The following is a 27,402-nucleotide window of genomic DNA, read 5'->3' on the forward strand; positions in this document are numbered from 1 at the left end:
GTACCAACATATTTCTCAAAGCTATTATTTATTCTGTAATTCTGTACAAGGTTCCACTGTACATTAGATGTTCTTCTACTCTTGCTTACACAGTAAACAAGTGTACACCAGCCCTTTGGCTCAAGGTTCATAGGTCTTCCCTGGAGAATGGTGTCAGGCCAGTTAAACTTGGGGTGTCTTTCTCTGATTCCTCCTCCTGGGAGCACTGGAAAGCTCCAGACTACAAGGGGTACAAGCCAGGCCAACTCCATGCACAGAGCTCCTTGCCTTGGTGCTGAACAGCTTTACTCCCTGGGATAGCAAAGAAGTTTGCCCAACCGCTTAGGGCAAAATCACGCCCATGGGCAAGAATCCTAGGGCTGAGGCTAGATGTCTCAAAATACTCAAGCTCCAGCCCCCAGGGTAGGACTGAAGATGATGTCAAGGGGAGCTGAGGGGTGTCATGGGCATCCCTGAGAAACTTGGTCCAGGAGGCTCTGAAAAGGTAGGGGTGGGGAAGGAAAATCAGGGAGAAAAAGCATGTTAAGAGGGAATAAATTAAAGGTGAGAAGCTCTAGGGGTAAGGAGCTTGTGCTGTCCTTCAAACAGCTGGAGAGGAGACCAGGGGTGGGTTAGAGGAAGTGGGCAGAAAGAACTTGATAGACTATTATCGTAAGAAATATCCTTGTACCTACTCTCTTTTTCATCTCTCTGCAACGCAAACAAGCCAGGGGCTAAGGACATAACCCCTCTCTCTCCCAGCTAGTCTGAACATGGCGTGAGGAAAAGGGAAGTGGCTGAAGGGTATTTCAGGGAGGGACAGTTACCCCCTGGTCCCCAAATGCTATAAGGCACAATTTTTAGAGGCAACTAGATATCATCCAAAACATTTTAAAAAAATCCCTAAAAACAAACAAAAACAAAACTTGCTGGATCCCAGGTCTGCCGCGGCTGTGCCTGGGGCCTGGACAACACCTACCTAGCACCACTGGGGGCTGGCATTAGAAAAGTTGTATTTGAAGAATTAAAAAAAGAAAAAAAGCAACAAACAAAACTGACTTGCACAATATCCCAGCTGTGAAGAGGTGTGATGGAGAGCATTTCCAGTCTGAAAACATTAGTTAGGGTAATTAAAAAAATCCTTTTAAAAACCAAAAACAGCTTTCTTGGAAGATGTCCCCTGGTCTGTCCCCCTGGAGTTAGCAGCGTTAAGAGGGCTCTTGGCTCATGGGTGTTTTTCTTGCTTCTGGACCAGAGAGCAGGGTCCAGGTGAAGTCTGGTTCCAGGCTCAGGCATGACTCTTCCAGGCAGTGACCCTCCCAGCAGGCTCCAGAGGGCGCTATCTTCTCAGGAGGCTCTCCCCATATACCTCTGTGGTTTATTACACGCAGGAAAAAACCGAAAGTGTAAAAATGCAAACACTAGAAGCCAAGGAGGTACTGTGCTGGCTCTGGTCTCCATGTCCTGTTGATCCTCCCTGCTAGGCATGGCTCAGGTGCACCTGGCTCTCAGCTCCACATCCTGACCAGGCTGCAGCAACTGTTGCTCGGCAGCTTTAGTTCATTTTATTTTTCTCTTATTTGTCAGGTTTTTTTTTTTTGTTTGTTTTAAAAAAACTTAGGGTGTGGGGCCACCACCATGAGGAAGGGAGAAATGGATGTAGCTCCTCATGCTACATACGGCAGGGTGGATTGGCCAGTTCGTAGAAGAGCAAATAGGCATCACTGGTGCGCACTTGGCTGGAGAACATGGGTGTGACACTGTGGAGAGAGTGGGGGAAAGTCAGAGCCCTGGTGAGGGGGCCATCAGGACAGAGCTGACTGGCTGAGGGAGTGTGAGGGTCCATCTCTCATTTTTAGTATATACTCAGGGCCAACCTCTTTTGCTGTTTTCTAGAGATTGTTCAAATGGGCAGCAGACTCAGTGTTACATGGCTTTCCGGCTCTGACCTTTTCTGTCCAGTCAAGGCGGAAGCACTACAGAGGGGTGAGGTGCAGGTGTCTGACAGCCAGGAGGCCTGCCTGAGACGTCTTTCTCACCTGGAGTCATTGAAAGTGTGCCATTCGCCTGTCACTGGGCTCCGGCAGTAGGCTGTGTAGTGGCCGCCCATTGTAGTTCCGGAGTGATTGGACACAGCATACAGGTTGTAAACAGCGTGATCTGAGGGGAAAACAGGGTTTCAGGGCCCTGAATCACTCCTCCCTCTCCGGCCTCTATTCAGTTTTTAAAACTCACTCTTTAGCAGCTTCCCTCCAATTCTTGGCTTCCCATCTGTGTCTTAGATACTGCTGCCTTGTTTTTTCCCTTCCTGCTGAAATATACTCACTGGTGTTTTCTGAAGCGAATTCTCTCAAGTCTAGGTCTCTTAGTGGAAAATTCACAACTGTTGTAAGCTTGCTGGTTCGTATCCTGGATTCTGAGAATCGCTTCAGGTCTGGTATTGATGTACGTCAAGGACAGAGAGAGTGGCAAGAACAGAGTCAAAATAAAGGAGACTGGGTACTCAGAGGGCGAGCACCCTTCAGGTTAACAGAAGAGCAAACAAGAAAAGAAAAGCTACCAAGTCCCCCCTTTTCCTACTCTGTTGGCCTTCACTTTGGCCCTGTGTCATCAGGCTCTCTCTAAAGTCAAGTCCCTGTCTTCATGGAGCTTAAGGATACGAAGCACTAAGATCTTTGGGAACCTCTGGATGGAGAACTTCTTTATACACCGTTTTCTGGCTCGGCAGCGACAGCATGTCTGAAAGACATGATAAACAGAACTGGAGAGGACTGTGTGAATCCAGGAACTCCTGGGCTCGATCTGTGGTGGCAGTGTCTTCCCAGAGAGCAATCTTGGAAACTGCTATCACGAAGGGTGACTTACAGGCTTTTCATCACCATCTAGCACATCCTCTTTGGTGAAGAGCCTCATGCAGTCCATTAAAGTCACCTCTGGATAACCTCGCTGGGAGAGAAAAAAGTAAAGGTCAGAGGTCAACATCATCCAAGGATAAGACTGGGAGTTTCAAAAGTGGGGCAATAGGGGTACATACCTTAGCAATGGGCAATGAGAGGTCCCAGAAGGGATCGAAGACTGTAGAACAGTAACCACATTCAGTACACGTCAGGGAGCTCTTTAGCTGCCCAACAAAGAGATCTGGGGAAGAGGAGGATACACGATGCTTAAATGTGAGGAACTGAGCACATGGTCTTCTGCACATGTCTCATTTTACACTGCTCCTGCCTCAGTTTTTTGGACACTGGGCAGAACAAGGATTGTCTGGGAGAACAATTCTTAGGGCTTTTCATGCTCTGCTCAGGCAAAAGCACTTAACAGAAAAAGCAGGCATTTTCTCCTTTCATGCACTTACCCCCAATTCGACTGTCTTCTCGTTCTAGATATTTCCTCCACATCTGTCGCCCTTTGTCATCATCACTAGGGACCGAGAAAGGAAGACAACTGTGTCAGGGTACAAATGATGATGAGTCTAAGGTCTATCAATCTAAAACCTTAATATTCAAAATGTCCTTCAAATAACTACCCACGAAGAAGTAAGTAAAAAAAACCTCAGGTTCATACAGTTTTGCTTCCCACAGGTTTCTCCTCTTACTTACGGAAGATGATCGAGGTTCTCGGGGTTGGACTTGGGCCTCACTGTTACTCGGTTTACAGCACTGTGGAGCCCATCCAGGAGAAAGCGAAGAAACTCTTGAGCATCCTGCTGACTGAACCCAAAGAAAAGAGAGTGAGCCATCCCTCTTGTCCCAAGAAGCTGCTGTTGCTGCCACCCACCCTGGGAAGCACGTCTCCAAGGCCCTTACTTATAGCCAACGAAGCGTGGTGCATATCTCTGGATCTGGGTTTTGAACTCAGATGGGCTCACCACATCATTGAGAGATGAAGTCCATATGGTCTGGATTAGTTTTGCAAACTCTATTACAAGGAAAGGGTAGAGGGTGGAGGACAGGTGAGACATTTTCTATAACCAACTCTGAAACTAGAATCCCAACAAAAAGCCAAAGAAGGAACAGGAGAGGTACAAAAAGAATACAACTACTAGTAAAGCAACAGGAGAGTGGAAAAAGTATCCAGAGGGGATGCAGAACTGTATCCATGGATGGGTTCCTTACCTTCCATGAGGGCTCTGTGTGCATTGCTACTGTGGCTGAGATCCCGCATATAGAGCCTCTGGAGGCAATAATCTCTCAGCTCCCGGGTGTTGCTCAAGCACTGCAGGATGGAGTTCATGAAGCACTGCAAGACATGATCCAGATGATTGGTAGGGAAAGACAGACCTTGCCTGGCACCTCTGCTTACTTAGTACCAAAGGCCCTCAGATTCATATACCCCAGAAATGAATCCTCCCTCAGCATCAAGTTCCTTTCCTTGTAAGTGAAAAGGACAGAAGTGAGGCAAAGTCCCACTCTTGGCACAGGTGACATAACTAGTTACTGACTATAGCGGTGTATAAAAGGATGTGGGTGAACTGGCAGAAGCGGGTGGGAAGTGACAGACATTCTTGAAGAGAAAGATCCAGGAAAGTAATTAGCTAACATTTATAAGGGCTACTTCCTTTTAGCAGTGTCTCCTGCTTGGGGCAGGGAGTCTGCTAGAGCCTGGAGAGGACTCTGGTTAGACTGTCCCAGTTGGGAGAGCAGGGGATACCCTCGGGCAAAGAAGTAGGCTGGGAAGAACTCACCGTGTTCCCAAGGTTTCGAAGACCAGCCAGACCCTGGGCACTCTTAGAATTCTGTAAGCAAATAACACGGGGCAGGCAAAGAGGTTAGGCCTGTGCTAGGCTTTCTCATGTAACTCTGCCAGTTGGAGCCATGAGGCCACACGTATTATGCTCTCTTCACCTTTGGTCTACATACTTTGTAGGAAAGAGGATGGAGGAACGCCTGTCATTTTCAATACATAGCAAAAGTACTCTTCAGGGCTTTGCTTTCTTTTATTGACTATGTATTTCAATATCTTTGCACTACTCTTCATTCTCTGCCATACCGGAGACTTGAGATTAGAACCAGAGGCTAGGAGTTCATATACCTCGGAACATATTTGATTCCTGGCTACAGGAAATTTCAGGTCCCAAATCCAGACATTATCTAAAATATTTGTACCCCTAGGCATCCAGTATGTAAAGGAGCTGTCATAATAGGCACTTCAAAGAAGTCTTGCAAAGTTAATTGACAAAACCTCTTAAGTGAGTTTAGATCTTCAGCAGGGGTGGCAGGGGTGGGAACCTCAAGTCAGCCTGCTATTATGAATGGCCACAGACAGGTGGAATTCTTTCCAAGTAAACTCAGGTCCTGAGAGCTGATTAAAGCCTGGAAGAATCCTTCCTGCCCGGCTCAGGTTTCAACATCCCAACTGGCCACTGGCTGGGAATTCTTGTGATGGCAGATTATGGTCAGCAGAGGTAAGCAGCTGGCTAAAGGTGACACCCTTGCTCTTGTCCCTACTGTGGAGGCTGGTGAGGGGGCTGGAGAGAGAACAGGTGCTAGTGGAGGACTCTGAGCATGGTTTTTCCAGGTCAACGGCTAATTCTGGCTCTACCTCCAAAGAATCAGAAAACTCCAGGCTCAAAGTGTTAAAGCAGCAGTCTACAGATGAACCTCCCGCCCTCTCTCTCAGAGAGGGGGCCTGGGAGCAAGCAACTCTGGAGCAACACTGGCTGGGGCATGCTCAACCAGCTCACCCCTAATCAGAACAGGAGCCTGAAATAACTCAGCTACAATTACTCTTGCCTTGTACTGACAGCTCAAAGCCCAGGAGGTTGTCAACTCCAGAAAGTGGGGAGGAGAGAGGTAGGCTGAAAGAGGACTTTTCTCAGCAATTGACATGCTGATCCCACAAGTAAGAGAAAACCTCTTCACAAGTTATCAGGTCTAACACTAACAGGAAGGGAAGGAAATATATCCAGGAGAGAGGCCTGGTTTCCACTGGCAGCTAGAGAGGAAAGCCTGCTGGCAGCACGTGGGGTATAAGCATCCTTGAAGAACTCTGCCAAGACTAGAAGTATATGGCCCCAAACACAAAATTTGAACTTTACATTTCTGACAGTCTAAACTCAGATGTTCCAGTAAGAAGGTCACAACAGAAAGAATACCCTGGACAAAGACCTTATCAGCATTTTCAGGAAGACCTAGAGAAGGACTCCCCTAGTGCCCAATGAAAACATTGCAGAAGTCTCTGTATTGCATATTCGGAGCTAAACGTTAAAGCCTGGCCACAACATTATACCCACTCTACACATTTTTGGCAGTGCTTTATTCTTATCCCCTTTGCCTCAGACAACATTTATCTAAACAGGATGTAGAAGCAAAGTATTCTACCACTGGCGACCATGTCAATGTCCACCAATGTGGACCCTCAGCTGAAAAAGTAGTCACTCAGCACCAGTGAGGACGGGGCATTCCATGGTGTTGACACTGCCGAGTGAGGGTCAGGAGGAACTTGTCATTGCCCATAGTTACTATTTGAGGAGCTAACCCTACTTAACGGCCTGGTGGGTGGGGAGAAGTTCCTTTAAGGCATTGCTAGGACTCTTAGGTTTTTTGGAGCGGGGTGTGTGTGTGGGAATCATGCCTTTGTCTAAAATTTCCTGAGCTCAAAACCCCAAATAGAAGGTGATTGGATAACAGGAGTCAAAGGGTGGGAGTGGAGGGGACAGCAGGGCTATTGCATGCCCAGCCAGATACTTTTCTGCCATGAATAGGCAATCAGAAGCTTCAGGGAAAGTCAGCACTTTCCATTCCAGAGAGGAACAAAATGTCCCAGGAGTGACCTTTCTTACTGGGAAAACAATTCCTACCTCAGGGCTGACAGGGAGAAACTAGAACAGAAGTTGGGAGAGACCCTGCATAGCCAGCCTCTCACCAGGAGAGAAGGAAGTGACTCTAGCTGGCATGCTGGAACTCATGTGCAAAGAGATGAGAAAGTTTGGATCAGGATCTTCTTTAATATTAGCCATCAGCAAACCTAATTTTGACTTAGTAGCAGCCACTGTTCCAGAAAGCAGATGCCACCTTCATAGTCAGTAAACAGATCTGATTAACCTTCCAGTGAAGGAGCAGGGGGCTTGGGATTAATGAGTTAATGCAGAGGAAACACCTGGGTTTTTGGGCCATATAAGAAAGGCTGCTTGAGGTTTCTGTTTTCACACTCAAGACCCCAGTAAAGGGCTTTCCTGCTTACATCACCTGTGTCATGAGTGTCAGCCACGAGTCCTGGCTGCAGCCAAAGAGCCTGGGGTGGCCTTGGCAGGGGCAGTGCATGCACTGCCAACACAGGAGCTGGTGCCTGTTACGTAAGATCTGTCAAGCTCTAGCCCCGTCTTCCTTCCCCACCTGGGCAGAGCCCACCCTTTAGTCCAAGCATTACTGTAGATTGGCTACTTCATTTGAGGCGCCCACTTAGCAGACTTGGGGACTGCTGGAAAGAAAAAGGAAGTCGTCTTTTTTTCACCGGTCTGCAACTCTTCTCCCCTTCACAGAGTCAAAGGACCCCTGTTACTAACCCTTTGGGAGGGCGCCCTTGGGATCAGTGGAGATAAGGGAAGCTGCCCCGTTCCATCAGACTTTCGCCTGGGGTTTTGGCCTTAGAGCAGTCACACCCGCAGAGTCCAGCGTGCTGCCTGTTCCCTCACACGCTGAAAACTACTCAAGGTTACCCTTTCTTGCACCTGTCTCAATAGGTGCCAGGAATTAAGAGCCCAAGAACGACCTGGTGCTGGGTGTTATAGGGGCGGGGACGGGGGAGGAAGACTCGGGGGACTCGGGGGCCGAGACCTCAAGGAGGGGAGGGGGCTGCGACTACGCCTGAAATCACCTGGGGTGGGGGCATTCCTTGCCAGGACCCTGGGGAAGGAGGGGTGGGGGCTGGGAATAAGCCGTGCCCCGGCACCGGGCGCGCGTTGGGCTTGGGGCGCGGGGAGAGGTGGGCATCCCGGAGAGTAGGCGGAACCCCAGTCCCTCCGCGTGGGGGTCCCGGAAAGGGGCCCCGCGTACCTTGGCTTTGTTGAGCAGGAGCCCCACGAAGGTGGAGAGCAGCAGGGAAGGGGAGAGAGGGGAGCGTTGCCGCAGCTCCTTGGCGAGGGTGGGAAAGGGGGCGGCTGGGGGATCTTCGGCCAAGGTCACGGTGTATGAGGTGCGCATGCTGGGGGCGGGTGGTAGGCTCCGCCCCACGCTTAACTTAGGCAAAAGGAGCGCGGGGGCGGGGGCGGGTGTACCGCGCGGTCCTGCGGTCCTGACGCTGAGGCCGGCAGGGCTCACAGGACACCGCTCGCCGCGCCCGTGGATAACCGATACGGCGGGCCAAACGCACGCTCCTCCACCTCAACCTCCCGGGCACGCGCGGCCAACCGCCCTGGCACCCAGCTCCCGTGGCCCAGCCGACTGGCGGCCCCGCAGGCGCTTCGGGCCCTACGACGTCAGCGCCCGGGCGGAGCCAGGCCCGCCCCCTTCTCCGCCCCGCGGACTCGAGCGTTAGCTCTGCGAAACCGCGACACATCTGGTCCCGCGCCTCCCACGGGTCTGACCTGGGCTGGGCGGTCCCCATCCCATAGCAGAGACCTGAAACCCTTGGAGGGAGGGCAGGACGGGAGCACGAAGACCTGGACCGGCTTTGGGGTTGGGAATCAGGAAAATTGTCTTTGAGGCCCGTAGAGGACACGTCCCCAAGACCGAGTGTCAGCGGGGTGAGCTTCCCCTCTAAGGCAGCACACATCTCCTAAAGTTATTTGGGGCGGGAGGGGGCGCTGCCGAACATTTTGAGAACCCGATAAAAGCTCTGTAGTCTCTTAGGGGGGAAAATACACTTAAAAGTTTTGTACAGCATCAGGGGCGGGGCGGGGGGCGGGGAGCGGGACTCGATCCCTCTGGGACCCAGCATCCACACAGTCTGTGAGGGACCATGAGTCCAGGTCAAGGAGACAGATTTTCAAGGCTTCTGACTGAGCGTCCTTCTTTGCTCCAGTCCTAGTTTGGCCTATTGTTGATAGAAGCAATGCTCACATTTTATAAGGTCCAGTAAGTCACTATCCCTTTTGGCCCCATGTAAGAACGTTTTCTGGCCTCTTTTACCCAATTACTCAACTCCATCTCACAGAATCTCAACTCTTGATTTGTTTTTTGAAAGTGTGGCTAAAGTAATACAATGGTGGGGAAATGGTGCTCAGCTGGTGTGGGGGTGATGGTACAACTCTGACCCTAAGGGCAGTAGTGCCTTGAAGATCCTATATAGGTCTTTGTGTTTTGTTTGGTGTTTCACTCCCCCCCCCCCCCCCCACACACCTATCAGGGACCCACAGAGAATCTGCCTACAGAAGGTATCTTGCCTGGGAGTTTGCTATTTTTAGCCAATATTTTTAGCATTTAAAAAAAATACTCTGAGAGGCAGCAGTGTGTGCTGTTACTCATCTGTGGCCTCCTTCTGTTCCTCTCTGCATGCTTATTCCCCCATGTATATGCACTTTGCATCCATGATTATAGCCACATGGGGATGTGTTCAGGACACATGTATGGCTGTACCCTAGGCCACCCACAAAACAGCAGTTTCATGCTAATGAGAGGGGAGCACAGGTGGTTGCCTGCATGTGTTCCAGCAGTGGTGGTGGGAAGAGTGGGCAGGAGTCAGAAGCTTCAGGGCCTTCTCCTTGGTGATGAACAAGGGCACTCTTGTTAGGAACGGTGATTCCCAGTCACTGTGTCCTCACCCAGTGACCAGACCTGGACCCTGGACAAAACGCAACAGCTGTTTTCTGCATGCAACCCTTCTAACCACAGCCCTACACCATCTGTAGCAATGCTTAGATTTGATCACATCACTTTTCTGTCCTGAAACATCTAGAGCACCTGACTCTTGTATCTAGTCCAGAAGCCTCAGGTAGCCCTGTCTGTGAGACTTGTCCATAGGCTCCTTTCACTGTCACCACCCTCTCTCTTTTCTGATCCCTGCTGCCAGCCAACCTCTTACTTCTCTGTTTCAGCATTTGCTTTCTCTCACTTAAAAAACAAAACTTCCACTGATTAAATACTTAGTGTCAGGCACTGGCTAAGTGCCGTAGATAAATTATTCCAGTTAACTTCCATGATAACCATGGCATAGTAACTACTACCTCTATTTTATAGATAAGCCCTGAAAGTTCAAATGACTTTCCAGGGCTGCAAAGCTAATAGATGACAGTGGTCTTTGAACCGAGACCTGTCCTACAGTAAAACCCATGCTTTTAACAACTATGGGAAGATTTTTGGCATGCCCTTCCTGGTGTTTGTTAATTACTTCCTCATAAATTAGCGAAGGCTAAGACAATTAAACTTGTGGCCAAGGTGGAGGCGTAGGTAGATACACTTTGCCTCCTCACACAACCAAAAGAAGGACAACAAATTTAAAAATAAAAAACAACCAGGACTGCCAGAAAATCAAACTGTATGGAAGTCTGACAACCAAGGAGTTAAAGAAAAAACATTCATCCAGACCGGTAGGAGGGGTGGAGATGGGCAGCTGGAACGACGGGCCATCCCATATTTGCATGTGGATAAACTGGGAGGAACAACAGGGGAGTGAGACAGACTGTGCAACCCAGGGTTCCAGTGCAGGAAAAGAAAGCCTCAAAACCTCTGGCTGTAAAAATCTGTGGGGATTGAGGTGGTGGGAGAAACTCCCAGCCTCACAGGAGAGTTTGTTGGCGAGACCCACAGAGTCCTAGAATGTACATAAACGCACCCCCCCAGGAATCAGCACCAGAAGGGCCCAATTTGCTTGTGGGAAGCAGGGGAAGTGACTGAAAGCAGGCTGAGAGCCAAACAAGCAGCACAGTTCCCTCTCTGACCCCTCCCCCACATACAGTGCCACAATGCAGCAACAACATGAGTTGCCCCGCCTGGCAAATACCAAAGCCTCCACCCCTTACAATGTAGCAGGTGCAATGAGACAAAGAAATATGGCCCAAATGAAAGAACAGATCAAAACTCCAAAAACAGAACTAAGCAATGAAGCAATAGCCAACCTATCAGATGCAAAGTCCAAAACACTGGTAATTAGGATGCTCACAGAAATGGTTGAGTATGGTTGCAAAATAGAGGAAAAAGCGAAAGCTATGCAAAGTGATATAAAGAAAAATATACAGGGAACCAACAGTGAAGGGAAGGAACCTGGGACTCAAATCAACGATTTGGAGCAGAAGGAAGAAATAAACATTTGACCAGAACAGAGAGAAGAAACAAGAATTCAAGATGAGGAGAAACCTCTCCTCTGGTACCTCATTCCAACATTGGAATCGTAGTGGTGCCAGAAGAAGAGGAAGAGCAAGAAATTGAAAGCTTATTTGAAAAAAATAATGAAGGAGAACTTCCCCAATCTGACCAAGGAAATAGACTTCCAGGAAGTCCAGGGAGCTCAGAGGGTCCCAAGGAAGCACGCACCAAGGCACATCATAATTAAGTTACCCATGATTAAAGATAAGGAGAGAATCTTAAAAGCAGCAAGAGAAAAGGGGACAGTTATTTACAAAGGAGTTCCCATAAGACTATCAGCTGATTTCTCAAAAGAAACCTTACAGGCAAGAAGAGGCTGGAGAGAAGTATTGAAAGTCATGAAAGGCAAGCAAGCAGCACAGTTCCCTCTCTGACCCCTCCCTCACATACAGTGCCACAGAGCAGCAACGTGAGTTGCCCTGCCTGGCAAATACCAAAGCCATCCAAGATTACTCTATTCAGCAAAGCTACCCTTAGAATGGAAGGGCAGATGAAGCACTTCCCAGGTAAGGAAAGTTAAAGGAGTTCATCATTACCAAGCCCTTATTATATGAAATGTTAAAGGGACGTATCTAAGAAAAAGAAGATCAAAACTATGAATGTAAAATGACAACAAACTCACAACTATTAACAACTGAGCCTAAAAAAACAAAAACAAAAACAAAACAAGCAAACAGCTAGAAGAGGAACAGAATCACAGAAATGGAAATCACATGGAGGGTGATCAGTGGGGAGGGGGTGGGGGGAGAATGGAGGAAAAGGCACAAGGAATAAGAAGCATAAATGGTAGGTACAGAATAGACAGAGGGAGGTTAAGAATAGTATTGGATATGGAGAAGCCAAAGAACTTAAATGTACGACCCATGGAAATGAACTGAGGTGGGGGATAATGCTGGTGGGAGGGGTTTACAGGGTGGAGGGGAATAAAGGAGAGAAAAAAACATGGGACATCTGTAATAGCATAATCAATAAAATATACTTAAGAAATGTGGAAAACAAAGCCTTCTCTAATGAACTCCACCTAGCTTTAAACACCCCATTACAACATATGCTCAAGTCTGCTAGCATCCAGTTTACACTGTATTATCTTTATATATTTCTGTTTGTTTTTTAAGTGCCTCTAAGACTTCTGTAATTGGTCTTAAATTGTGTGTTGATTGTGCCATCACACTGAAACTCCTCAAGGGACAGGGTTGTGGGTTCTTAATAAATGGTGTTGCTCTCATCTTGGAAAGGGACAAGACCAGACTCTGCAGGGCATTGTGGAAGTCCCACTGAACTTCAAAGGGTGGGATGAGTTTGCATGTTGAATTAGGGTGCTGCAGGATGCAGTGTCCAACAGGTGCTCACCCGCTGGTGCATCTGGCCTATCTCCTTATGACTTAAGCCAGCGACGTGACTACTCCCAAGTCAGGATGTTGTAGCATTCTGCCAGCATGCTCTCTTCCTTTTTCCTGGGTTGCAGGAGGTTATGGGCACTGGTGGGAGCAGGGGGCCCAGATCAGGAAAGCTCTTACGTGGGAGCTCTCTGAGAAGATTAGGAGGAAGGGAAAGAGTTCACACAGAGTCACCTTGTCAAGCAGGTCTGCACAACCAACAAAGAATTGTGACTCACTTCTCAACTAGCCAAGCTCCTTTGAGACCCTTTCTTTTTAATGCCATTTCTTGAAGTGTGGAACAGGTAAAGCATATACAGTTGGCCTCCTATATCCGTGGGTTTCACATGCACAGATTCAACTAACCTCAAGTTAAAAATATTTTTAAAAATGCCAGAAAGTTTCAAAATGTGAATTTGACATGTGCAGAGCACTACACTGAATCCACATGAATGCAGTAATGTGCAGGCATACCCTGCTGTAGCCTGTATGCAAATATAGGTTATGTGCAAATACAACACCATTTTATATAAGGAACTGAGCATCAGTGGATTTTGGTATCTATGGTGGGCAGAGGTGGTGGTCCTGGAACCAGTCCCCAGTGGATACTGAGGGATGACTTTAGTCTCCTGGGCTCTGAATCTGACTCTGGCTTCGTGTCTCTGTGACTCATACACTGACCTGATCTGAGCAGGGTTCATTCTTGTAGCCTGAGACTGCTATTTCTCAGAGCCTTGTGGTTGGTCTGCCTCCCCTGTAGGATAAGTAATTTTTTTCACCTCAAATCCTTTGTGGCATGGGTGGAGTATAAATAAAATCAGCCTTAGCTTTGTGAGGGCAACACTGAGAGTGTCCTGCTTTATCAGATCTTAGTGGCCCTGCTTCTGCACACAGCTGCTATTATCATTGCAAACAGACTGGTGGCCTGATTGACAGGCTGTACTGGTAGGGGCTCAGAGTCCTTGTTAGGGGCTGGGCAAAGGCCAGTAGGAAGCCCTGGTTCCCTGCATCGCTCATACCCCAGGAGGCCAAAAGCTCTACTGCTTTGAGCCTCGGGGCAATCTGGCCTGAACCAGTTGGATTCTAGAGGCCTACACTTTCCTGTCTTGCTTATAGCCCTGTTCAGGGCACCAGTCTTACATATCCATTGAGGTAAGAGAGTGCAAGGGGGCCTCGTGTACAGCTCTGGGCCCTGAACATGATGTTCATTTCTATAGCCAGCGGTCAGTGGAGCAGCTCCTGCACGGGCAGGGAACATTTCGCCAGGCTTGGATTAACTTCTGCATTGCTGAGCCCCACCATGGCACCATATAACTCATGAAGACATCCTGGGCATAGGGGGCGGGGGAAGCAGGCAGAATGGTGCGGGCACTGATTGAGAAACTGAGTCTGGGTAAGGCAGCACCAAGGCCATGGGCCATGTCACAGCCCACAGATAGTCTTCAAGGAGTGGAGACATCAGTTTCTTGCTGACTGTAACCACAAACCACAAACTGACTGCCCTTTCTTTCTCAGTAGCTGGTACTGGTCTTGGCCACAGATACCCCTCTGGCTTGAGATCTCCTCTGAGTGACCTTTCCCTGCTGTCACACAGATTCAAACTCTCAGGAAGTTCAGCCTCTTCAGTGTGACTGACTGGGTGAGGACAGGCCCCAGGGTCTCAGGCAGCCAAGCTGAATAAACAAGACAGCAGGGATGCAGTTCAGCATGTCTGAGTAACAGTGAGAAAGCAGGGAATGAGAGAGGAAGGTCACACTTTTCACTCAGGAGCTCTAGGGCATCCCCTGCCATCTTTAACTTGTCTCTTTGGAGTACTCCCCCTTCAGTGCATGGCAGCAGTCAAGTCCAAAGTCCCACTCAAGAGAAAAATCACATGACTTGAGTTTATACAATATAATCTTCCTGTTACTGAACAGCTGGAACCCAGAGCTTCAAGAGATGAGTCTGCAGCCCCATTGGCAAATAGGATCCAGGTACTTTAGGTTCCCAGACCTTTCGCTCCTAGCAACAGGTCCCAGAGTAGAGGGCAAGGGTATGGAAGAGACTGCATAGGGAGAATAGGCTGGCCAGCCTATGAGCTTCAGTCCCTGGCTCTGCATCTAAACAGCAGGTGGCTGGCCTGGTGACTGCTCTGGAGGGCCCAGGACAACCTACAGCTCTTCTTGGGGATAGGAGAAGGTGGCCTGGGCAGGGCAGGGAGAAGGCAGAGCTGAGGCTGGTAGGCAGAATGCCAGGGCTGGGGAGGGAGCAGTGGGAGGAATGGAGTGGAAGAGGATTAGGATGGATTGTAGGGGTTAAAGCACAGCCCTGGCAGGGCTCTGTGGGAACAGCTTGTCCTTAGGCCCAGGAAACAGGAGAGGCAGGGCAAACGGGGGCATTACCAGGTTGGGTGCTTGGGCTCCTGGGTCTCTGCAGGGCCAATGCACCTGGCTTGGAGTCCCCACTGAGGATAGTGAAAGCTTTTTCTTTTTTCATACCAGTTTTGAGCCACCACATCCTTTCTCTCCCATGTGTCTGCAGTCTGCATTTAAACAGAAGGTAGAACCTGGGGGCAGCCTTCATTATCCCAGACTGAGCTGCAGTCCTGTGGACTGGCATTTTCTTGGGCTTCTGCAAGCATGGTGGGTTACTCAGAATTCACATCCCCCCTCTGCCAGCTCTTTACTATGCTCAGTTGAGTCTGTGGTATTTCAAGTTCATGTTGGCTGTTATTTGAGTGAGAGGAATGAGTCGGGTTGGAATTGTCTACCCTGGTGGGGCCTGCTATTGACCTTCCTACATGAATGCCAGCTGTAGTTCAAATCACCTGCCCTTGGGCCCCAGGGGAGTCAGGTCAGGCTGGATTCTGCCACAGCATGCACTTTTTCACATTTGTTCCTCCCAGGGCTGCTGCCCTCACCACTCTAGGGAGCTGCCAAATGCCCCTTCCTATCACCTTTCTCCCTAAGTCTACAGGAACTCTCCCACAGCACTGCCCTGGCTTCAGATCCTCTACATGCATTTTACTTCCTTTTAGTGGATGAGGAAACAGAACTTAGATGAGATGTGTCCAAGGTAAAGAGGCAACCTGTTCCTTCCAGCAGTCACAGCCCACCCCAGCCACAGAGGACCACTCCCTTTTCCACTACCTATGATGCTTGAAAACAGTGAGGGCTGCCTCCCTCATTGTTTGCAATTATTTGAAGACTTAATTTCCCCAAGTTAAATGTGAGTGCACTGAGGGCAGGGACCAGGTTCACATATCTCTTGCCTCCTGGAAGGGTATAAGGAGGATGAACACTCACTGAACACCTACTACATGCCAAGCCTTTTCACAAATAACCTTTGATTCTTCATGATAATCTATAAAGTGGGAACTCTGATCATTTATTTTACAGAGAAAACAGGTTCAGAAGTTAAGGAACTTCTCTGAGGTTTTAGTGCTAGTAAGCTGAGCACCCATAAATGAATGAATAAGGTAAGATCCCTAAATGCAGATGTGAAAAACAAGTGGGTTTTAGAAAGAAGTGGTCCAGCCCCCATGAGCAGGGTTGTTCTCATCTCTGCAAAATGCATTCAGCTCCAGAGTGAGCATGAGAGTGGTGAGGAGAAGGGATGCAGTTAAACCAGGGCCTTACATCACTGACCCATTGGGGCCTTTCCTGGTTGACAATATCTTTTTGAGTGTGAGCTCAGAGTGGAGCACTAACTCTGGTAGGGCATTACTGGCATTACTTAACAGTGTTGTAGGTTGTTTCTGGAAGGAAAGGGGAGTTGTTAGGGTGGCTAAGTGTGCCCCAGGGTAATTTGCCACTCCCCTGAGTTCCTCTCACAAAACTCCCTTCTCCCTGTCCCTGGGGCTAAAGGGTGGGCCGGGAGTCCACTTTGGATGGAGTGGAGGGTAGCAGATTCCAGGGAGGTTTGGGATATGCCTGTGTGGGAAGGAGGCAGAGTCCCAGTGGAGTCTGACACCTTTGAGGAAAGCAGGGTGGTCTGTACTTTATCTGTGAAGTGGATATTTTCAAGCCTCAGTGTATTTAATTTTTTAAAATTGACTTCAGAGAGAGGAAAGGAGAGAGAGAAACACCCATTTGTTGTTCCACCCATCCATTCATTCATTGGTTGTTCCCGGCATATGCCCTGACCAGGGATCAAACTCAAAACCCCGGAGTATTGGGATGATGCCCCAACCAACTGAGCTACCCAGCCAGCATAAGCCTTAGGGTACTTAAAGATGACCTGAAGAGCTTGTGAAAAAGGTGGATTCCCAGGCACTATCCCTAGAAAGTTTTATTCAGGGGATCTGAGTGGAGCGTAGGCCCCTGAATTGTTAAGCCCTGCAGGTGATTCTGTTGTAGGAAGCCTGCAGACCCCGCTTTGAGGAACACTGCATACCACAAAGAACCCTTCTCTTTAGAGCAGAGTCGGGGGGCACCCCTCAGACACCTCTAGGACCTAAGTCCCTCCACTGAGAGCCGCTTTCTAACTGCCTCTGAGATGAGCAACACCAGACATGCCCAAGTGAATCATGCTCCAAACCAAGCTCACATTTCTCTGAGTGCACATGTCTCCCAGGCCAGCTCTGGAGTTTCCCATTCTTCTTCTACACTAGCTCTCCCATGTAGCCAACCCTGTCTTGTCAGGGTCTGAAAGTTCTGGCAGGCAAGAGCTTTTGTATCTCCCATGGCACTTCACAGATGGCCCACCAAGGTCAAGACTCTGTAGGTAATGTTATCAAAATTGTCCTCTTAAGACCTTTAATTATTCCAAGCTTCAAGGTCTATGACCCAAAGCCCCACCCTTATCATGCACTACTGCTCTGTTTATCTGGACAAACCCACTAAGCAACATTGCTTGTTGTGAGGTAGCTATTGTTTAAAAAAGGGCACATATCCTAGGAGGGAAGGGTACATATAATAATGGAGATAAAACATCTAACTCTCCTGCCCATATGCTAGCCTGTCCATCTATTTACCCACCTACCCACCCATCATCCATCCATCCATCCATCCATCCATCCATCCATCCACTGATCTATCTACCCACTCATCATCCATACATGCAATCAGCAGGCCAGCTGAGTTCTGTGCTGCTCTAAGTACATGGTGAGGGCTCTAGAGATATTATTTTTTTCTCATCCTGGTAGCACTTGCCACCTAACGGGTTACCGAAAACTAGAGAAAAGACAGAATGTAGTCTGTGCCCCAGGAGGGATATGTTCAGGGATTAGATGTGAGTGAGACCATGCCAGTCCTTACTCAGTCTCCAGCAGAGCCTCCTACCTTATTCCAGCCCAGGTAGGACTGGAATATAGAGGCATTAGGTTGTCTAAAGCCCTAGACAAAAATTCCTCCAAAGACATGATAAGGGCTGCTGTCCAGGCATCCTGGTCCTGAGCCAGCCAGTGTCAATCAGAGGAGAGTCCCTGTTCTCCAATGACTAGGCCCAAATGCTAAGCCTGGTCTCCAGGCTGGGAAATGAGAGCCTGAGCAAGGGAAGAGATGCAACCAGAGCACAGGGGCCTTTCTTACCACAGGGAACACTGGTGGTCTTGGGGCCTCAGCTTCCAGTCCAGGATGGGGCAGGGCCTGCATGGGGCCTCGGCATGTTGGGTGGAAAAGTAGAGGGCAAGAGTGGCAGTGTATATGAGGGTGGCTGAACATTTCTGGGAGGACTGCTGGGCCATCATCAAGTGCACAGGTCCTGAAGTGGATTTCCTGGGGAGAGTGGGAAAGCCTCTGAGAAAGGCAGTGAGCCATCATGGCATCAGACATGCCTAGATGACTTCCTGTAGCTGTTGTGAGACTTAGAAAGAAAACCTCTGCTTTTGATCATCATCAGTAGAGTTGGGAATCCTTCCTTCAACCTGGTTCTTCTATATCAGTGACTGCCTCCCCAGCCCATCACCGGGTCCCCAAAGGGCAAACTCACCATGGTGTCTCGCCCTGGGGAGCTAGGGCGGCTGGGCCCAGGGGTCTGGCATTTACCCTTCTCCCACAGAGTAGAACGGCCACTGGGTCGGTAGGTGGGGCTGAGGACTTCAGAGACTCGTGAGGGAGGGGCCTGGGTGAGCACCTGAGGTGTGCCGCCCTTTCGACCACAGTTCTCCAGGTAGTCAGACAGGTACTCAGAGCGGCTGGCTGCCTGGTAGAGCCCCTGCAGGGCACACAGCTCCTTGCGTGTGCGGGCCAGCATGGGGCTGCGGCCCAGGTTCCCAGAGTCTGTCCGGTAGCTATCTGAGGTCCGCAGGCTGGAGAAATCCCTGGCCAGGTCTAACTGACTGATTGACTTCTTCTGGGTGAGGGTTACCCCCTGGTTGCAGGCATTCATGGGCAGGTAGCTCAGGGAGCTGTTGGTTACTCCATAAGGGAATCCACTGCCCCCGCTGAGTCCACTCCCTGAAGGCTGCTCAGTGCCCCGAGTCTGGCTCTCAGCCTTCTTACCACCCCCGATGATCTCTGGTCTCAGCAGGGGGCGGCCCCTGTCATAGTCCAGGATGGAGGATGGGCCATAGGTACGGGGGCGGGTGAGGAAGCTGGTTGGTGGGCCCGGTCTGAAACCAAGCTTCTCCTTCTCCAGGAAGGAGGCAGCCAGGTTGACCCCGTAGGAAGAGGGAGTGTAGGTGCCATAGCCTGATTTGGCGTAAGGGGCATCTGTGTAGCGGGCCGATTCTGTGTAGCGCTTCAGAGTGGAGGAGAGCTGGGACATCCTTCAGGGCTGCACTCAGTGGGGACTGGGAGCCTCATGGGCTGAAAGACAAGGAAAGCAGTTGTCAGAGGGCCTTGCCAGGTGTCAGGCTCCCACTGTACCTGCTCTCCATCCCCAGCTGGCCAGAATCTTAGATCTCAACCAGGGATCACATAGTCCATTTCTGCAAGAGGCTGGCCTGCTGCTGAAAAACATGCCTATGCATGTGCGTACACACGTGTGCATGTAAGTCTGCATGCACCCATGCATTCACACCTCAGTGAGAACATATAGGTGACTGGTTTTTATAAACCACACAGGACAATTAGTCTTAGCACACCTTGGCCTCTCTGAGTGATCCCATTCAAAACCCAAACACGGGAGCAGGGACTGTCCTCCCTTGTAGCCCTCTCCAAGCCACACATGGTATTCCAGCCCAGATCTAATCGACTCCCTCCCTTCAGTTTCTGTAGAAACTCCCCAGAGAGAGGGATGTTGCTGCCTCACCCTCTGGATTGAGAACACTGTACAGTTCAAGAGTTAAGACTGTTTCCCTCTCTTCTGACTTATTGGACGAAGAGAAATAAGTCTTTTTGGTATCATAGACAGTCTGAGCTGGAATGTCCTGGGGATTATTTGTTCATATTCCTGGTGAGGAAAAGGAGGGTCATGAGAGGAAGTAATGGGGGCTGGAGGGAAATGGAGGTTAGTGAGTATGTGGCAGAGAGGGGGCTTGACCTTGGTCTCTAGACTCCTTCCCAGAGTTCTTCCCTGGACACGGTCTCCTGCTGCAGTGGGGGAATCCTTGTGTGATAGAACCCACCCTCTTCCCTGAGCTAGGTCTTCAAAGTGGCATTAGGGTATGGGGGTCTTCCAGGAGTTCCCCTACCAACCAACATCCATCCCCAACTGCTTATGGTGATAATGATGTGTAATTGGGGCCCCCTAGAGGCTAAAATCTTGCACTACAGGCAGAGCTCCCTGTATCCACCCCAAATCCTTACAGCTGGGGTAGACCTAGTGAAAGAACACAGAATGTCTGAATTTTGAGTTTTGAGAGCTCTAAAGGGTCATCCATTTTAAACTCCCTGTATATATACAGGTGTATAGATGGGAAAAGTGACACTGATTTGCCCAAGGTCATGCACTAGCAGAGCCAGGATTGGAATCCAGGTCTTCCCAATTTCTAGCACAGTGCTCTTTACACTTTACCTGGATTCACCCCTCCCCATCAAATTTAGGCTCACCTGGAAACCCCTAGAGTCCCTTCATCACCCCAAAACACAGGTTTTATCTCAATGGAGGAGGGCAAAGGTGCTTTGGAGAGAGGCACAAGGAGGATCAGGCCCCTTTCCTGAGGGCCATCAGGGGCTTGGGAGGGGTTGGGAGGGCAGAGCCACCCAGGACTCTCAGAGAAGTGTGTGCAGGGCTGGTTTTTAACTCTCCTTGTGACTGACTAGTTGAGTGATTTTGCTGTGGTCATTTCACCTCTCTGAGCCTCAATTTTCTCACCTGTAAAGTGAGTATAACATCATCATCATGATTCCTACCTCACAGGGTTGTTGTGCAGATTAGGTAACATGTGAAAGCAGTGACAGCAGTTATTACCACCCCGGCAGGGGGCTCCCCCAGCCCCCTGCCGGGCAGCACTCTGGCCCTTCTCTTTGGAGGCCTATAATAAGTAACGTCAGGGCTGGCTCTCTCCTGGCCTCAGTGGCTTCTGACCTCATCCCTGAGCACTAAGGTTTCCCCCGATAGCCCAAGTGAAACGAACTGATAAATGGGCAGTGGCAACAATCTAGCTCATTAGCAGTCAGTGGCTTGGGCAGCCCACAGCCTGCTCCAGGCTGGCAGCTTAGCCCATGATGGCAGAGAGGAGCTGGTGCCAAACTCCCCATGCTGAGGGTTTGGCAGAGATCACTAGAAATTCAGTTTATGCAAGGCTTGGGATAGGTACAGGGGCAGATCAACAGGTGGCAACTTCCATATAGGCCCTAGAGCACAACTTCCAAGATCCTGCCAGCAATTTTCAGTCCAGATTGGCCCACATTTATTGTCTATGCTTTTCCCACCTGGCCTGGGACCCCCTACCTTCATGTATCCTCCCTTGCACATTGTGCTCCTACTTCCAGCACAACTTTCACCCCTTTATAGGGAAGGTAATTGTAGGAAGACTTTATTTAGGGTTGAGGGAAACTACAAGCTTTCCTCCCATTTGCTTAACTTTCTTGGGCACAGAGGAGGAAGGGAATGTAGGCTGAGGGAGGCCATGGGGAGAGACAGGCAGAGGCACAGGCAGCTGGGGCTGGGGCTGGGTTCATTCCTGCTCTATTTCACTATTGATGAGACCTCCATCAATAATTCAAAGTCATAGAAACTCCAAGTCTCAGGAGCTGGGCTCTGGAACACCTAGCAGCCAATCAGATACGACCCTCCCTGGGCAAGAGTTCATGTCTCTTCCCCAGGCTGTCTCTCCCCACACCCACCCTAAGGTCCCAGGGAATTGGTATTCTGCAGGCAGTGCCTGGAGCTCATGACCTCTCCTGGCACCACTGATGATGCAGAAGTGCTGGGGCCATACAAGGTGCAGCCTGGACAGGGACAAACAACTCTGGGACAGTTAATGAGTAGCACTGGGAAGGTTTAGGGGCTGGAGGTAGAGCCACGCCTTCTGGCCCACAGATTCCCAGGAGGGCTCCTAAATCCCTGCTTTCCTGTCTATTCCAATCTGGCAGCCAACTGACAGACCTCCCCACTTCCAACAGCAGCCCCCGGGGGTGAGGAGTCATGCTACTGCTGACAGACTCCTGGAAGCTACCTCTCAGCACTGACAGCTGGCTTACAGTTCCCATGTCTGGGGAGAGGATCCCTATTGGGGCTGAGGCCTTGAGCATGATTATTCCCCCTGTCCCCCACCCCCTGCCTGCCTTGTTTCGCTCTTGAGAAAAGTGCCAGTACCTCCCTGGTGAGCTGACAGTTTGGGTTGGCACCCCTTGGCATTACCTGGCAGGGCTGACCCTGGAGGCTGCAGATTATACCATGGGCGGGAAAACAGGCCAGGGCCCTGGCAGTATCCTTGCCGAACAAGACAGGGACAGGACTGGCACTCACATGGCTATGAGTCTCCTTGTTGCCACAGCAACAGCCTGAACTGAATGGCCGGTTCACGGGACAGTGAGAGGCAAGTTGATTGGCTGGGGCACTGCCCTCCCCCTCCCTGTCTGGTGTGGGGCCCCTGCTGCTTGGCACCTTTCACTGTTTCCTCAGAGCTGGCAAGTATAGGCACGTGGCTCCAGGAGGTGCTTCCCCAGGTGCCTGCCACCTTGGACAGCAGGGGCAGTCCACCTTCCCAGCCCCTCCTCCATGCCATCTTCACAGAGACGTTCCCATTCTTCACAGCTCTACTAGAGTTCCCCCTCACTTTGCTCAGTTCCCCCCTCTTGGGGAACTGAACCCAGCCCCAGCTGCCTGTGCCTCTGTCTCTCTCTCCCCATGGCCCCCCTCTTGGGGCAGCAGCATTCCTCTGCACAGAGCGTTCAGCTTCCTGATGGGATATGTGAGCCAAGAACCATGACCCTGGCCAACAGGTACTGAATATCTCTGAACCAGGTATCATGCTAAGTGCTTCTCATGCAGCCCTCACCACATGCCTGGTGCTCTGATAAGTGCTCTTCATACAGTGTCCCTCAAGTCTTAGTGCAGTTTTAAGCTTTAATTCTTTTGGAAGAAAAATTGCCTTAAACTTACAAACATCATTTGAAGGTTTAATTTTTTACATTAAATTGAAATAAAATATATTTTAATTCAAAACTTAAAAATAGACAAATTTAAATAATGAGGCACTCAAATGAAGCATTTAGCATCCATACTTCTGAAGTTATTAAAGTTTAATACAGCACTATGACCTCTGGGATGCCACGTTTAACTCATTTAATCCTCAAAACTGCTCTAAGCAGTAGGTGCTATTAACAATATGCCCATTTACAGATGAGGAAACCAGGGTTTGTGGAAGTGATGTGGATTTCCCAAGGTCACACGGGTAAGGATGGCAGAGCTGGACTGGGACATGTATTCAGTTCTCTAATAGCCACCCTGAAGTTGGCCCCTCACTTCATACCATCCAGAGCTCCCCATGAGCTGGCAGAGTGTCGAGGCCCTGTGGCATATGGTGGGGGCATCACTGTCTAGATAAGAGCATGGTGGGTACAGACTCTTGCACGAGCAGCCTTGTGGAGTTTCCACTGCAGTAGAATGAAAGCAAAGTCAGGTGCAACCTGAGCCCCAGTATTGATCGGCGTCGAGATGGTCCAGGAGGCCTCTATTTCACCTGCAGTGCCAAGCTCCTGCATGTCCCCTGGCACTAGGCTCTATGGACATGTGCCCCAGCCTCCTACCCTTGCTGCAGCTCGGCTCACTCCCCAAGGTACCCAGGCTAGGTGAGTCAGGGGTTAAAATGAAACCTATACCCCAAGGGCATCCAACCCCCTTGTAATCTGCCACTGTCATTTCCTGTTGCTTCTGTGAAAGGCTCCCTAACCTGCCCAACCGGGGGGGAGGACTTGCTCCCAAGGAATCCCAGGCACTCCTGGCATCCAGGGTAAGGGATGGGTAGTGCCCCACATCCCAGCAGTCTCCCTGGCTCTCTCTGTGCAGATTTGCCTGCTTTCTGGGGTGGAGGCATGCCTTGTCATTGCCTGGATAGAAAGCCCATAGGTGGGTTTCAGAGGCATGACTCAACAGGGTTCAGTCTCGTCCCTCCCGTCTACATGTCCAAGAGAGGTGAGTGAGAAAAACTGGCTAGTCCTGGCAGGTGCTTGGGAACCTTCACGGTGGTGATGTCAGAGCTTCCCATAGCCACTTGTAAAGGAATAAGGCACTGCTGATGTGCTGACCTGAAGGAAGGGCAAAGTGGGATGAGAGAGGGGCCCTGTCTCCATCTACACTTTCTGACCCTCACTCTTAGCCCTTCAGGCACTGTCTGGGCACAGGTGTCAACTTGAGAGTCCAGGGATGTCCTGGCAGGTGTGGAGGATGCAGGTAGAGGGAAGGATTGGGGTGGGGATATTTGTGCTCACATCATCCAGGAGATCTAGATTGGTCCACTCATCTCAGGCCCCCAGGAGCCTCAGCCTGCCCCTGCCTCCCCAACCCCTGCCTCCCCACCCCCAGCCTGTCACTAGCAGCTCTATCTCTGAGGGTCTAGGAGCCAGCGACCCACCAGTTTAGTGCCTAATAGTCTTGTATGCCTTGACAGGAGATCATCTAAGGGAATTTGGGTCCATTTCTGTCTCTCATGCTCCCAGTAGCTGCCCAAGGGCTGGGAGCGGGGAGGGAGAAGAGGTAAAATAAAGAGGTTGGAGATTAGAGCAAGAATCCTGACTGGTTGAAAAGATGTGGGTGGGCCCAGGGTAGTGTCTCTACTGGGTGATTCTTTGATTTGGGGTTGAGAGGGGTAGGCATCACTACACTTCCAAGAAAAGGCAATGGAAATGGGTCCCCAGGCAGTACTGAAATCCTTAAATTCCCTTCCCAGCCACCTCTGTTGAGGCACTCTTTTGTTGCCTCCTCCCCAGGGAAGAACAGCTTTCTCTCTCTCCTCCAGGACTTCATCTTTCCTCTGTCCTTGACCTCCAGCCTTTTGTTTTGCCCACAGCACCCACCAGGTCTGGTGGGACGGTCTCTCAAATGTACCCCCAAAACGGACAGTTCAGGGCCCTCTGTTCAGCGTCCCTGTGAAGTTCAGATATTAAAGGGGCAGCTACTAACCTGTGTTGCGGGGGAAATGGACAGGATCTGGGGGCTTCTCCTTCCCCAGCTGGGCCAGGAGTGCAGTGGAGAGCCGGGAGGCTGGAGTATGACTCTAGGCTGCGTAATCTGGTGCTCAAGTTACTGACTCTGATATATATAGTATCTTATCTGACCTCACAGAGATGGCTAGCTAGCCCAACTCACATGCATTACAAGCCCAGGGAAAATTAAAGGGGCAGGGACAGGCCTTCCCTCAAAGGGTTGTCCTGGTGGGCACATGCCAGTCAAGGAGATCCAAGAGGACTTCGAGTAGGAGACATTTTAAAGTAGAACAGAAGGACACAAGGTAAAACAACTGGAAAGAGGGTAGTGATATGGGGGGTAGAATTGAGGCAAAATTAGGGAGAAGCAGGTACCAGTCACAGAATTAGAGAAGAGGAAGAAGCCATAGGGTTAGTCTAACTTCTTTACTTTTGAGATGGTAAAGACCTCAAAATGGACAGCTGCTTGCTCAAGGGCACACAGATAATAAGAGGCAGAAGAGACTGCCTCTCATATTTCCAGACCAACTGTCTTATAATGGACTTCTAGGCTCTGAAACACTGGGCAAGTCACTTAAGCTGTCTGAATCTTAGTTATTTTATCTGTAAACAAGGAACAATAGTCATAATACTGCTCTACCTCACCATTGTGAGGGTTAAATAAAATGCCAATTTCCTGGCACATTATAAGAGCTCAATAATGAAAATTATTTTTATACTGAAGACTTCCACTTAATAATTAATTGTAGTATTTTAGTAGCGCACCCCTCCCCCCCAGGTGAAACTTCCTAGGGAGAAAAAGGCCTCTGTGCTACCCCTCGGAGCACCCTGTTTTAATACCAGAGAACAGCCCCATGCTTTTCTGAGTTGGTGTATGTTCCATAACTGGTAAGGGCAAATGAGGCTTGCTATATATTCCCAGCTGTCCAGCCCACCCAGCTGAGAAGGGACAGGAGCATTTGGGCTCCTTCCCCTTTTGCCTAGAAAAATATACCAGGAGCAGCTTCCGCCAGGCTACTAGGAGAAAGCCCAGCTGCTCTGGAGTGGCTCTACTCTACCTGCAGGAGTGCTCAGTATTCCAAGGCCACAGAACTGGGCCAGGCAGGGTCACAGGAAGAAGGAGCAGGATTCTCAACCTCTCAGGCCTTGGTACTCTTGTTGGCTGTCAGTCTGTTTCTCGATGGCTCTTCCTGTGGACTGTGTGTCCCTGAAACTGTGCCTCCACCCTGTCTCGGCAGAGGCTACTGACTCAGCTCAGGTCCTGATGATGCACTTTGGAGGACACCCTTGTCTGGGTCCTCATTCCAGCCCCTGTGATTACCTTGGTTTGGCATGAATCTACAGCATCGGAGAAGTGGGGTGCCCCAATGCCAGCTCAGCCAGCTCTCCTTTCATCCACCTTACAGGGTCCAACTTGGGGGACCTTCTCATGCTCATGTCAGGGGAGGTGAGCATCACCACAGTCTCCAATTCAGCCCCATTCTAGAAGCACGCAGGTCAAAAAGTAAATGTTCACAACAGCTGGACTGGGTTGGCCAGGGTTTCCCTTGGCTAAGTTACTCGCCTTGGAGCACATCCCACCTGCTTTTGGTTTGGGATTGGTGAGAATTTTAAAGATGCCTCTTTCTGGTTGGGATTGGTGGAAAACCTCTGCTTCCACTTAACTGCTGCCCTCCCGCCACCCCCACTTTACTGACCAGAGGTAGCTCCCCACCTTGCCTCTTTAAGAAGAGGGAGGACATGAACTGCATGCTCACGTGAGGAAGGGATTGACAGTGTCTAGGCGGCACTCCCAGGCCACATACCACACAGGGCACAGAGACCTGGACCTGCCAAGCAGCATTTCCCTGGAACACACTGATCAGCACACAGATAGCTCTTCCTGGCACACTGAGCTGTCAGCTGGCCGTCACCCCCACAACTAGCATCCGCAGCTGGAGCTCCTTCGCGCAGCTGGCACTCGCCCTACATTTCTAAGTGTCCACTCTGCCCAGGTAATCGCTGACACCTCACTTTCTGAGCCTCAGTGGCACTGACCTCCGCACCCTTCCTCCCCACCCTCCGACAGGTGGCACGTACCTGCTTTTTCTCCGAGGTTGGACGAGTCGAGCCGGGCACAAGCATCGAGCTGCGGGTGAGTCCCGGCTGGTATTAGCGCGGCGCAGTGGGCAGCGGCTGACGCAGCGAGCTCCCTGGCCTCCGCTCCAGCCCGCCTCTCCCCCACCTCTACCGGGGGCCCAGGAAGGACCTCCCCGGGAAATCGGCGCCACCCAGCGGGCAGCCGCTTCATTGCTCCCGGGCCTGCAAGCCACACCCGGCGTCTCGCGTCACGGAGACGCGTCACGGCTACTGGCT

General features: G+C 50.3%; 1 protein-coding gene across 4 annotated transcripts; it reads right to left on the reverse strand.

Moving 5' to 3' along the window:
- Positions 1-11: 11 nt before the first annotated feature.
- USP2 (ubiquitin specific peptidase 2) lies at positions 12-27,301 on the reverse strand. 4 transcript variants are annotated; one of them, XM_054592414.1, is made up of 14 exons: positions 27,127-27,301; positions 18,503-19,320; positions 18,103-18,288; positions 4,661-4,711; positions 4,092-4,215; positions 3,783-3,894; positions 3,576-3,686; positions 3,332-3,396; positions 3,014-3,117; positions 2,845-2,925; positions 2,640-2,718; positions 2,306-2,413; positions 2,019-2,139; positions 12-1,739 (listed from the first exon to the last, which is right to left on the reverse strand). In XM_054592414.1, exons 2-14 carry the CDS (start codon positions 19,277-19,279, stop codon positions 1,652-1,654), a joined length of 2,007 nt encoding a protein of 668 aa, XP_054448389.1. In that variant the 5' UTR covers positions 19,280-19,320; positions 27,127-27,301; the 3' UTR covers positions 12-1,651. The 4 variants fall into 4 exon arrangements, with proteins under 4 accessions (XP_054448389.1, XP_054448388.1, XP_054448390.1 ...); XM_054592413.1 differs by lacking the exon at positions 27,127-27,301 and adding an exon at positions 25,025-25,265; XM_054592415.1 differs by lacking the exons at positions 18,103-18,288; positions 27,127-27,301 and adding an exon at positions 25,025-25,262.
- Between the last annotated feature and the right edge of the window lie 101 nt (positions 27,302-27,402).

Source organism: Pteronotus mesoamericanus, unplaced genomic scaffold (genome assembly GCF_021234165.1).
Source record: "Pteronotus mesoamericanus isolate MK-2021 breed Mesoamerican mustached bat unplaced genomic scaffold, CSHL_Meso_final scaffold_36, whole genome shotgun sequence".
Lineage (NCBI taxonomy): Eukaryota > Metazoa > Chordata > Mammalia > Chiroptera > Mormoopidae > Pteronotus > Pteronotus mesoamericanus.